The 12,174-nt window shown below is 53.9% G+C and overlaps 4 protein-coding genes across 4 annotated transcripts; 3 read left to right on the top strand and 1 right to left on the bottom strand.

Annotated features, from left to right (window-relative positions):
• Nucleotides 1-606: 606 nt before the first annotated feature.
• M409DRAFT_21573 (uncharacterized protein) lies at nt 607-1,689 on the top strand (the record flags this gene model as incomplete). The annotated part of the gene is made up of 1 exon (XM_033805920.1): nt 607-1,689. The coding sequence occupies one exon, from the start codon at nt 607-609 to the stop codon at nt 1,687-1,689; it is 1,083 nt and encodes a 360-aa protein (XP_033669015.1).
• Nucleotides 1,690-1,992: 303 nt separating this feature from the next.
• Nucleotides 1,993-3,117, top strand: M409DRAFT_65640 (uncharacterized protein; the record flags this gene model as incomplete). Its single annotated transcript, XM_033816604.1, has 2 exons — nt 1,993-3,039; nt 3,091-3,117. 2 exons carry the CDS (start codon nt 1,993-1,995, stop codon nt 3,115-3,117), a joined length of 1,074 nt encoding a protein of 357 aa, XP_033669014.1.
• Nucleotides 3,118-3,840: 723 nt separating this feature from the next.
• Nucleotides 3,841-9,031, top strand: M409DRAFT_53438 (uncharacterized protein; the record flags this gene model as incomplete). The annotated part of the gene is made up of 2 exons (XM_033812369.1): nt 3,841-8,235; nt 8,297-9,031. 2 exons carry the CDS (start codon nt 3,841-3,843, stop codon nt 9,029-9,031), a joined length of 5,130 nt encoding a protein of 1,709 aa, XP_033669013.1.
• A 390-nt stretch (nt 9,032-9,421) lies between these two features.
• On the bottom strand, nt 9,422-11,385 carry M409DRAFT_65638 (uncharacterized protein; the record flags this gene model as incomplete). Its single annotated transcript, XM_033816603.1, has 6 exons — nt 9,422-10,058; nt 10,161-10,367; nt 10,424-10,679; nt 10,738-10,918; nt 10,966-11,145; nt 11,377-11,385. 6 exons carry the CDS (start codon nt 11,383-11,385, stop codon nt 9,422-9,424), a joined length of 1,470 nt encoding a protein of 489 aa, XP_033669012.1.
• Nucleotides 11,386-12,174: the final 789 nt, after the last annotated feature.

Raw genomic sequence — 12,174 nt, 5'->3', positions numbered from 1 at the left:
TCCAGCATCTCTTGAATCATCGAATTAAACCTCACGAGTCATGGCCACGACGAACATCACGCTGTTTCGTCCAGATATTCTCCATGCCGGAGACATCACTTCGCTGGACACATTCAACTGATTGGACATCAGAACAGTAATGGAGCTGGCTATAGGTTAGTGATGTCTAGCCAAGAGCACTAATGAGCCGAAGATACGGCGACCGTAGGATGCAAAACTGGCCAACTTCACCTCTAGCTTGCCCGAGCCGATAGAGATATCTGCCCGCCGTCGGCCAGAGTTGACTTTATACACATGTGTTGACAAATGATTAAACGAGTGCATCTTCCAATTTTAGCTTTAAAGAATCAATGTGAGAAGCCTAGTTGAGAAACTGGCTATCAGGAGGCGGCATTCTAACAACCTCGACGATTGAGGAATTGCAAAAGAAAATTGATTGCTCTGCCCAGTTGTGCGCAACACTTACGAGAAACAGCGGACACTGCCAAGTGATATCGACTTTGCAGCCAGATCCATATCACTTGGCGAAGATGGCCGGCAGCAGGCCTACCTATAAAACGACTGCGCTCGCACTTGAACCGGCAGCAGCAAGGCATCCTCCTCAATATGATCGCCATCAACGGCCTCCTGCTGCTCGCAGCCACAACCTTGGCCTCGCCGATTACACCATACGTACTCACTCGTCAAGATGTATCAACGCCTCAGAACGCAAGCCTCCCTAATGTGACAATCTTTGCGACTGGAGGCACGATTGCCAGTCAAGGAACGACCAATACGCAGACCGTGGGATATAGCGTCGGACTAGGAGTTGAAGATCTAATCGATGCGGTTCCGGAGATACTAAACATCGCAAACATCCAAGGCTATCAAATCAGCAACGTCGGCAGCCCTTCTATAAACAGTACCATCCTGCTTAAGTTGTATTCGATGGTGCAAGCCGAACTTGCGAAGCCAGAAATATCTGGAGTGGTCATCACCCATGGCACCGACAGCCTGGAAGAGACAGCGTTCTTTCTAGAAATGACGATCAATTCGACCAAAGCAGTCGTCATGGTGGGAGCCATGCGTCCTGCAACAGCACTGAGCGCTGATGGACCTCTCAACTTGCTGCAGGCTGTGACTTTAGCGAGTTCACCGAAAGCTCGGGGAAGAGGAACGATGATTACGCTCAACGATCGAATCGGCAGTGCCTATGTGACCACGAAGAACCATGCCAACTCTCTGGACACGTTTTACAGCGCCGAGGCTGGTCAGTTGGGATTCTTTATCAACCAAGTGCCATACTTTTACTACGAGCCGGCGAAGCCTGTTGGACTGGTCAACTTTGACCTGACCAATACTACCGCTCTTCCAAAGATCGATGTATTGTACGCCCACCAGGACATGGACCCAGGACTCTTCCAAGGGGCGATCTTGCTGGGCGCAGAAGGACTAGTTGTGGCGGGAATGGGTGCTGGTGGGGTTTCCAGTGCGGCATCAGAGGTTCTGGAGACGATATACAATACCACGAGCATACCGCTGGTCTCAAGCCGCAGGTCGGCGGAAGGGTTCGTCTCTCCAGGCGACTACATGATTGCTGGTGGGTTCTACAACCCTCAAAAGGCCAGAATCTTGCTGCAACTAGCAGTTGCTGCAGGACGAAGCCGGGAGGAGATTCGGGAGGTTTTCGCCTTGAACTATCCTTCATAGTGGCGAGAGATGTTTCGTTTATTTGAAACGATGCCCAGTGTAGATAATAATGTTAACGAGCCAAAGAAGATATCTCAATTCCAAAGACTGAATGTTCGAAGACCTAACACGTGATTTCGCGTCAGTGACTTTCCAGGCTTGAATCTTCACGAAACTCTCGACTTCAACATCAATTTCCATCGCGACATCTCTCAAGAACCGCGCCATCTGCATCTGCGCAACGCGTCAAGCAGGCATGGTGATTGCAGCAACAATATGCGACCGCTGACGTTTGAGGACCAGCAACGGTAGACGCCGCCCACGATGCGGTTCAGGGCGAGTATCCAGAACATCCACACCTTCACCAAGTTTACTGCATCTCTAGCCACACTTGGTCACATCGCCTGGGTCAGATTGGATGAGAAAGATGTCCGTTTTACAGTCATTCCCGAACAAGGCACCCAAGTATGGTCAGTTCTATCAATCGACACGATATTCGAGACGTACACAATACAGTCAGCGGCGCCGGACAACACCATCAATCTCGAAGTCCCACTTGCACCTCTGCAGAGAGCGTTGAAAAGCGCCCAGAATGCAGTTGCAGCCAACATTCGCCTTACGAAAAAGGACAACATTCCTCTACTTTCTGTCACTATCACAACTCAGACGATGAGCAGCAGCGCCCCGCCTGGCACCAACGGTCACGCGAGTTCCGACGAGCCTAACAGCACTGGCTTCGGGACTGGCGAAGAGTTTCGCGAAGAGAGCGTCGACTTCTTCGGGGCGAGACAAGATCGAGAAACTCTTGTCACTCAAGACGTTCCTGTCAGGGTTCTCGCACCAGCTTCCGTTGAAGGCTTGCACGAACCTCGATGTCGAGAGCCCGATGTTCATATCGTGCTGCCGAATTTAATGCAACTCAAAGGCATCAGTGACCGCTTCACCAAGCTCGCAATGACGACCAAAGGTGCATCAAAAAGTGGTTTTGGCAGCGCTGTTTCTGGGCCGAAGCTGGAGCTCAGTGGCAACATGCACGGCTGTCTGCGACTCGTACTCAATACCGATGCCATGCGCATCAACAGTCTCTGGACAGGGCTCGAAAACCCCGAGCTAGACCCTTCGCAGGTCGTGGACGGAGAAGAAGGACTGGCAAACCACCCGAGCACACGAATGAAGGCCGTGGGTGACTCTTCAGGGCAAAGCGAAGAAGGCTGGGCGACAGTCAGGGTCGAAGGCAGAGACTGGGGTCGCGTGCTCAGCGTGGGCAGGCTTGGTGGTAGGGTAATTGCATGCTTCTGCCACGAGCATGCGCTGATACTTTATGTGTTCCTCAACGGCGACGAGCCAGGCGGAGGAGATTCGGTGTTGACGGTAAGCCGCCTGTTCGTACCGATGATATTTCGAGGCTGACCGATGCTGCAGTACTACATATCCTCGTATGCGACGTAGTATAAGGTAGAGGTCTTTCATGTGAACGGACGCAGCAGTGCACGGTGCGTTGGCCACGGTGATAAGCTGCATGGGGCAAGCGAGGGGTGGCCGGAGTCGAAAGTAATGAGAACAATAATTGCTGGGAGAAGTATTCGCTCTGCAGACTCATCAAACTCCATCAATTTTTCACAGCCTCTCCCCTATTCTCTCCCCTCGTGATCTCTGGCTGCTGGCGGCAAATTAATGTCCGAGGCGATCCTGCAGCGAGAACAGCGAAGGTTTGGCTCGGCGCGCTTTCCGAAGTCGTCAGGAGAAGCTGGCCAACAGTCTGGGAGCCGCAACCTGAACCGGGGGCGTGTCGAGATCGCACGCTTTGACCCAAGGACGCCTCCGCGACTCACGACCGAAACGAAACCTGCGGAGAACCGTCGGCACCACCACTGCCACCACCTACTGTTACAACGTCGCCGCCATCCCATCCCATACTCTCTGCCCAACTGCCCGGACGACGACTTGTCTTACCCGATCCGGCGGCGTGGACCACCAACCTCAGGCGAGCCACCGGGGTTGGCACAGCGTCCAGCACGTGCGAAAGCCATAGCGAAGGGCTTGGAAGAGTATCAGAGGAGGACAAATATACCAAGCATTTGTGGAAAGGAGCACCCGCCCGCAGACTGGCCACGCGCAGCAGCGGACGCGCCTTGAGCGCCGGCGGCCCCAGCACGAGCAGGAGGCGACAGCATGTTCTCGAGCGACAAAGCGTCGCGGCAGTCCAGTGGAGGCAAGTCTTTGTTCTCCCGCCACAAGAAAGAGAAGGGCAATGATGCACCGCCGATGCCAGAGACGGCCTCGCGACACTCGCACCGCAGCTCGACGTCGACCATAGACCAGGATGAGTACATGGCAGGCAAGAATGGCCAGACTGGGCAGGAGGGGCTAGCCATGCAAGCGGGCGTTATCACCAGCATACCATACGATGCTATGCCCAAGGACAATAAGCCCCCCGTGCATGTCGACCACGCGGACAGGCCAGTCTCGCGCCGCGAACCGCTGCCACACCACCTGAACAAAGGCGGCGGCGACTTCCACCAGTATCCTGCTTTCGATGGCAGCGCGCTACCTCCTAGACCTCCTACACATGGCAGTACCAGAGGAGGTACTGCGCGCTCGTTCGAGTCCGACGCTACGACCCTGAATGGAGGCTATGCGCAGTCGCGAAGCTCAAGTGACCATGGCAGCATAAGATCAACTTCGTCGCATGATCGAAGGCATTATCTCCAGCCAAATGCAAGCCAGGCGTCATTCGGGAATCAATCAGACTACGCCCATCTGCCCCAGCTTGTACAATCGACTACGCGGGAAAAGGAAAGACACCACCATTTCCTCAACGCCCATAACCCTTCCGCATTCTCCAGTACATCCTCGTTCTCGCCTGAAAACTTCCAGTTGCATCGACCCAAGGACGACAAAGTCATTGAAAAGGAGTTTATGGAATTGATGCACAAGCGTGGTTGGAAGAGTTTACCTGAGCAAGCGCGAAGACAAATGGAGGCCTACCCAATCAACAAGAAGTGGACTCTGGTGCACCAAGATAGACTTGCGGAATGGCAGGGAGAGCAGAAGAAGAGAAACATGGCGCGGAACACAATGGTCAGCATCGACGGTACCAACATGATTGGCCGCTTTGACGAAGAGGGGAGTCCAGAATGGTACGTCAAGAAGATACTGGAGAACACCATCACACCCAAACAGTTGCAAAGCTTGTCTGTGAGTCTCCGGACGCAGCCGATCGCATGGGTCAAGTCGTTTGTCGAAGCACAAGGCCAGATTGCTCTCACAAACGCCCTCGCGAAGCTCAATAGACGACAAGGCTCAGGACCTGCACCTGTGGGCGGCTCTACGTCAGAACGAGACCTTGACCGCGAATATGATATCGTCAAGTGCCTGAAGGCATTGATGAACAACAAATACGGCGCCGACAATGCATTGCAACATGATACCATTGTTATGGCATTGGCCAGTTCGTTGACTTCACCACGATTGAACACAAGAAAACTTGTATCTGAACTTCTCACTTTCCTGTGCCATTGGGCGAACGGGCAGGGTCATATCAAGGTCTTGCAGTGTCTGGACCATCTCAAAGCTCAGCAGAACGAGAACGGTCGATTTGACGCTTGGATGCGTATCGTTGAAGTCACGGTCGATGGCCGCGGCAAGATGGGCTCGCTGGTGGGTGCGTCGGACGAGGTTCGAAGTGGTGGCATTGGTATGGAGAACCTGCTCATGGAGTACGCCGTTGCATCTCTATTCCTGGTCAACATCATTGTGGACGCCCCTGAGAAAGACCTCCACCTACGATGCCATCTTCGCGCGCAGTTTGTGGCCTGTGGCCTCAAGCGCATCCTCACGAAGATGGAAGACTTCCAGTACGAAGTTATCGACAAGCAAATCGAACACTACCGGACAAACGAGGCGATCGACTATGAAGACCTTCAAGAGCGGGAGGGCAGTTCCATGCATGAGAGCATGGAAGGCGAGGGCAAGGATATGAACGATCCTGTCCACATCGTTGAGGCTATTCAGCAAAGACTTGCAGGGAGCAAAGAAGGCGACTACTTCTTGTCTGCTCTACAACATCTTCTGCTCATCAGAGACAATGAAGGCGAGGATCGGCTGAAACTCTTCCAGCTCGTGGAGAGCATGCTCTCGTACGTGGCCATGGATCGAAGGCTACCGGACATGGACTTGAAGCAATCCCTCAATTTCTCGGTGCAGAGTTTGATGGACAAGCTCTATACCGATTCTGAAGCCCGTCAGGCAAGGGAAGCAGCTGATGAGGCCAAGCTCATTGCCGATGCCGCAATTGCTGAGCGAGATGAGATGAAATATCAGGTCGACCTTGGAGCAGAGGGTCTCGTTGCCAAATTACACAAGCAGCTTGCGGAGCAAGCCAGTATCATTGATCTCCAACAACGACAAGCAGAAGCATTCAAAGCAGAATTGGCAGAGCTCCAACGTGTGCGAGCACAGGAGCTGCAACGCAACGAGCTCGAGACCAGAGAGCTGTACCTCATGCTGAAAGATGCCCAAGATATCGCCGCATCCAGTGCGAACAAGGGCAAGAACGGCGAGCAGACAGATCCTGCCGCGATGCAGGGCATTCTCGACCGCGAAAGGCTCATGGATCGTTTGGAGATGCAACTGGAGCGTGCTAAGACTCAAGCGAAACTAGAGGGCAAGGTATGGCAACAGTTCAATCCAAGTGACAAGCTTAGAGAGCTGCGCGAGAAGATGGAGGGTGCTGGTCTGGAGCCAGACGGTTTGGATGCTCAAATGCAATACCTTGGCACTGCGCGCAGGACGAAGAGCGCTATCCAGCGAAAACCGGTTGCTAGCAAGTTTGATCCGGAAGCGTCGGTCACTGAGGACGAGGAGACTGATATCGGAGATGAAGACATCGTCTACGAGAAGCCAAGGCTGGTTGAGATGAAACGGCCGAAGATGCCCAGTTCTATTGCTCATGCACAGCAAGGCATGCTCTCGGAGCTCACCAGCAAGACTCAACGTATTGACGGCAGCGACGACGAGGGCGATGGTATCACCACTGGGCCTAGTCATCCAAGTTTGGAGAGTGAAAGCCCCAAGACACCGACCAGCAGCGACGGTGCCGAGCAGCCCAAGGACAAGTTTGATGGCCCTGATGCACCTCCTCCGCCACCGATGCCCGGATTCGATGGTGCTGCACCGCCTCCTCCACCGCCCATGCCAGGATTCTCAAACGATGCTCCACCTCCACCGCCTCCTCCGCCAATGCCAGGGTTTTCGAGCGATGCGCCTGCTCCTCCGCCGCCGCCTCCGCCACCAGGTGCTCCGCCGCTTCCTGGAGCCAACAAGGGTGGCTTCTTGCCGAAACCCATATATACTGGTGCTCCCGGCTCGATCGGTCCGGTTGCGCCGCGTCCAAAGAAAAAGCTCAAGGCTCTTCACTGGGAGAAGGTCGACTCGCCGGAAATCACCATGTGGGCTTCGCACACTCCTACTTCGGAACAGAAGGAAGAGAAGTACCAAGAGCTGTCGAAGAAGGGTATTCTCGACGAGATCGAGAAGCTCTTCATGGCCAAGGAGATCAAGCAGATTGGCAAGACCAGCAGCAAAGCTAAGAGCGACAAGAAGCAGGTCATTGGCCGAGATCTCATGCATACGATGCAAATCAGTCTGGCCAAGTTCTCGAATTTGGATGCTGATGAGATCTCGCGCATGATCATTCACTGCGATCGTGAAATCTTGGACAACAGCACCGTGATGGACTTTTTGCAACAGGAACATCTGTGCACGATTCCTGACAATGTTGCTAAGCTCCTGGCCCCTTACTCCAAGGACTGGACTGGACCTGATGCGATGAAAACTGCTCGCGAGCAGGACCCCAATGAACTCACCCGCGAAGATCAGATATATTTGTACACGGCTTATGAGCTGCATCACTATTGGAAGGCCAGAATACGAGCACTCGCTCTTACGAGGAATTACGAGCCCGAGTACGACGAGATTTCTGGCAAGCTGAAGCAGGTTGTAGAAGTCTCGGAAGCGCTCCGAGATTCGGTCAAGCTGATGCCAGTGTTTGGATTGATCCTGGACATTGGTAACTACATGAACGACTCCAACAAGCAGGCCGTTGGGTTCAAGCTATCATCTCTAGCACGGTTGGGTATGGTCAAGGACACGAATAACGAATCCACTCTTATGGACTACGTCGAGCGCGTGGTTCGCAAGCAGTATCCTCAGTACGAAGGCTTCGCAGACGACATCGCTGGTGTTCTCGGTACGCAGAAGATGAACATCGAACAGTTGCAACAAGACGCGAAGAAGTACATTGACAACATCACCAACGTACAATCTTCGCTCGACGCAGGTAACCTGAGCGATCCGAAGAGATTCCACCCAGAGGATCGGGTCAGCCAGATTGTGCAAAGGTCCATGAAAGAAGCCCGCCGCAAGGCCGAACAAATGCAGCTCTACCTTGAGGAGATGAACAGGGTCTACGACGACATTTTGACTTACTTTGGCGACGACAACAAGGACGAAAACTCAAGGCGAGAATTCTTCGGCAAGCTCGCTAATTTCTTGAACGAATACAAGGTAAGTTTATCGATTCATTTCATATGCCTGCCAGGAGAATATCAGCTGACTGTTCGTTTAGAAATCCCACGAGAAGAATCTTATCCTTGAGGAACAGTGGCGTCGAAATGAGGAGAACATCCGTCGTAAACAGCTTCAAGGACAGAAGCCAAACGGCGCTACAATGGCCACGGTAGGAGACGCGCCGCCAAGTCCATCGACTGGAGCCATGGACGCCTTGATGGAGAAGCTGCGAGCAGCCGCACCCCAAACGAGGGATACTCGAGACCGAAGAAGGCGAGCGCGTCTCAAGGATCGACACCAGGTACGAGTCGCCTCAGGCCAGAAAATTCCCGAGACTGGGGAGAACATTGCGGACGAAACAGGCCTTCTCACGCCTGCCAAGACCAACGATTCAGATGGGGGAGCCTCAGCCGAGGGCGGCGTCTCGGAGGGCGAAGACATTGCAGACCGCGCCGCATCGATGCTGCAGGGTCTTCGGGGCGATGGCGAAGACGGCGAAGCCCCAGGCAGAGACGACTCCCTCCGCATCCGCAGACGAAGAGAAAGCGCCAACGACGAACGAGCGCAAAGGCGGGCCCGAAGACGAGGAGCTGGGACGAGCACCGATACGAACGCCCACAGCACCATCACCGAGGAAGGCGAGGGTGCTGATTCGAAACCGCAAGAGGACGGCGACAAAGATAGTGAGAGCCAAAGGGACTCTGGCGAGCAGCAATTACCCACGCCGACGACGATCGTCGTCCCACCTTCGCCCACGGCGTCTGAAAGTAAGAGGACCGCTAGCGAGGAGTGACAGGAAAGGAAGGAAGATATCCTACGCGTTTTTGTTTGAATTCGAATGAAGTCGACGATTGTATATATCGTAATGTGTTTTGTTTTGAAACAACTCCATGACCGCTGCCGCTGTTCTTGCTGTTGTGGGTTGAAGACTCCCGTCTTTTTTGCAGCGTTGGGAGCGAGGAGTCCTGTGGGGTTTCGCTTCTTCTGAGTGGATGTGTTGAGGGTGGTGGCTAGCAGCGCGGAAGAAGGATCTTAGATGCATTCTTATGCTGTGTGGAGGTGCAGATAGGGGTCGAGAAGTATTCAGAAGATCAACAACCCTGTTCATCAGCGAACGTGTTTCATACCTCATTCTTCCCATCGACTATCTAACCAACTCTACCATCAGCATCTCATATCGATTCTAATAAGCAAACTTGAACCTCGGATCATCATCACCCAGATTATCCGCATCCTCGCCCTGCAATCGATAATCCCGCTCCCCTCTCGCGCGTTTCCTGTTTTCCAGGACCAGACCCCAGAACATCACGCCGCTCATGACGCCCGTGAAGAGCAGCAGGGCAATACTCACACCATACCCCGTCTTGTAAAACGGCGCCTCAGACGTGATATAAATATTCGAAGCGACGATCCCACCCGCATTCCCCCAACCAATCTGCGCAGCAGATGCGAAAGCGCGTTTATAATGTCCCCCGACATTATTCATGAGCCACGACACCGAGATGGGCTGCACGATATACCCGCACGTCACGAGGGTGAAGAGCGCGAAGTACTTGGCGCCGACGGGGAGGCCTTGTTGCGTGAGGAGGATGACGTAGCCGATGAAGCCGAGGAGGACGCCGAAGAGGATGAAGGCGAAGCGGTGCTTGAGGCGGTCGGAGAGGTAGCAGAGCGAGAGGCAGAAGACGGCGGCGACGGCGTAGATGGGGATGGTGTAGACTTGGGCTTCGACGGCTTTGTAGCCCATTTCGACCAGGATGGTGGGGATGAAGAAGTTGGTGCTGTAGTTTGTGTTGACTATGCCGAAGAACATGAGGGTGCTGTGAAGTCATTAGCAATAGGATCGGATGTTGAGGAGGGTACGCGAGGAGTCTCGATGTGAGAGGAGATTTGCTGAAGCATCCAGCATGGCGATAGCTTACCCGACGTAGACTTTCCAGTCTTTGAAGACTCGTTTGGTGTTCCATCGATCCATTCGGGCTTCTTCTGCACGGTCTCGGGATAGTCTTGCTAGCATGACAGCTTTCTCTTCGGGGGTCAGGAATGTTGCATCTTCGGGCCAGTCTACGAGCCAGAACTTCATGAGAATGCCGACTGCTGCTGTGACTGCTCCCTCGATGATGAAGATCCTATTCATAGTGTTAGCAACTAGTCTTCTATTCTATGGTGTTGAACGGGTACTCACCATCTCCAACCACTGTACCCTTGAAGCCCGTCCATATGTGCAATGGCATAGGCCAGCAATCCACCGAAGGCTCCAGCCACAATGCCAGAGGTGTACCACCATGAGATTCGCCAGGGTAGCTCATATCGTCGGTAGTACATGGCGATAAGGTAGATCGAGCCCGGACCGGTACCAGCCTCGAAGAGACCCAGCAAGAACCGCACACCGACCAATTCGCCATACGTTCGCACAAACCCCATGCACATGTTCATGATTCCTGACAGCTCCCTGTCAGCGCATCGTCAAGAATTACCCATTCGAATGGATCGACGTACCACAGCCGAATAGAAGCACACTAAGCCACGTGCTCGGCTTCATCTTCTTCATGATAAGGTTTGAGGGGATCTCGAACAGGATGAATGGGACGAATAATATCAGCAGGGCGACATTGTAATCTGTCCCGACCATGTTGAGGTCTTTGGTGAGGCCTTGGATGCGTGCATTGCCGATGTTTACCTGAGAAGGTCAGTGAAAATCTCAGGCATGGGCCATGTTGGACGAACTCGGTCGAGAAACGATAGAGCGAAGAGCACAAGAGTGGGAGGGACGACTCGAAGGTCGCATTTCCTGATCACTCGCTTCTCAATCTCCGGGTCATATTCCAGCTGAGGCGAGGAGTCGGAATGAAGCGACGATTGAATCTTCTGTTTCTCGACCTCGACAGGAAGAGGCACAGGCAGCGCCTCCGTCATCTTTTGGTGCCGTCGAATGCTTCTGGAAATGCCAGACGAGAGTTCGAAAAGGTTTCAGAGCCTGTATCAAACTCAATCACTGCTGCTTTGTACGTTTTTCAATCTCTTTCACTCTCAGTCCTGTACGAGATAGCTCTCTCACGGCAGTTGGGTAATACAGCCCTTGAGAAGGCATTGAATGGAGCGAAGGCAGGGCACCGCATGCAATGCAGGTTGCCACGCCTCCGCCATGCTAGCCAGCGGGAGGCAGCTGTCGGCCTAGTGCTAGAATTCCGCGCTGCCAATGGCCTGCGAGAAGTCGACGGCCTGCAATGCACCAGACACGGCAAATGCGCCGGCCGGCTGTTCGAGTCGTGGGTGAGGAGGAAGACTGGGGACAGGGAGCCTGCTCCCGCAAGCACTTCGGCTCGTCGTGGCGCACCGGCTTGCCGTCGATGCCGTCGAGCTTATTTTGACGTCGACGACACTTCCAAGCCGATATCGTGCTGGACAAACATCATCAACAACATACAATGCTTCTACGGTCTCGCAGACATTGCCCAATTCTGCGACGCTGAAGGAAGGGCTCGTCGCTCCTCGACCGCCGACGATCAGCGCCGAGTGCGGAACCGAGCTGCTGCAGGATCCACTCGCTGTGCTGCTTTGAGTTGAGATGGTCGGCACAACAGCTTGTGCTCCCACAGCGGTGCCAAATTCTGGTGCACCCTCTGTACTGCAGACTCCTCACACCTGTAGCCGTTGCTTCAAGGATTGGTGGCTGAATAGAATGGCGAGGCTGTACATATTGAGGGATCCAGTGCCAGCCACAATATCCAAAGCCCCGGCGTGCAATCAATAATTCCCGCAGAGCAACACACTACCACCCGTTTCCAAGCACGTTATCACAGCGCACATCGCGCTTGGCGGCACCAACTCCAACACATCCGAGCCGCTCCGAGGCATCGGGATGTCGTCCCACGATCCTGCGCTTGCTCCAAACCGCGGTGAGAAGGGATCTGCGCTATCCTCGTACGGCCAGTG

This window comes from Zasmidium cellare (genome assembly GCF_010093935.1).
Source record: "Zasmidium cellare ATCC 36951 unplaced genomic scaffold M409scaffold_13, whole genome shotgun sequence".
NCBI classification, from domain to species: Eukaryota; Fungi; Ascomycota; class Dothideomycetes; order Mycosphaerellales; family Mycosphaerellaceae; genus Zasmidium; species Zasmidium cellare.
Note: the sequence above shows the minus strand (reverse complement) of the source record. Positions and strands in the feature narration are given on the sequence as shown.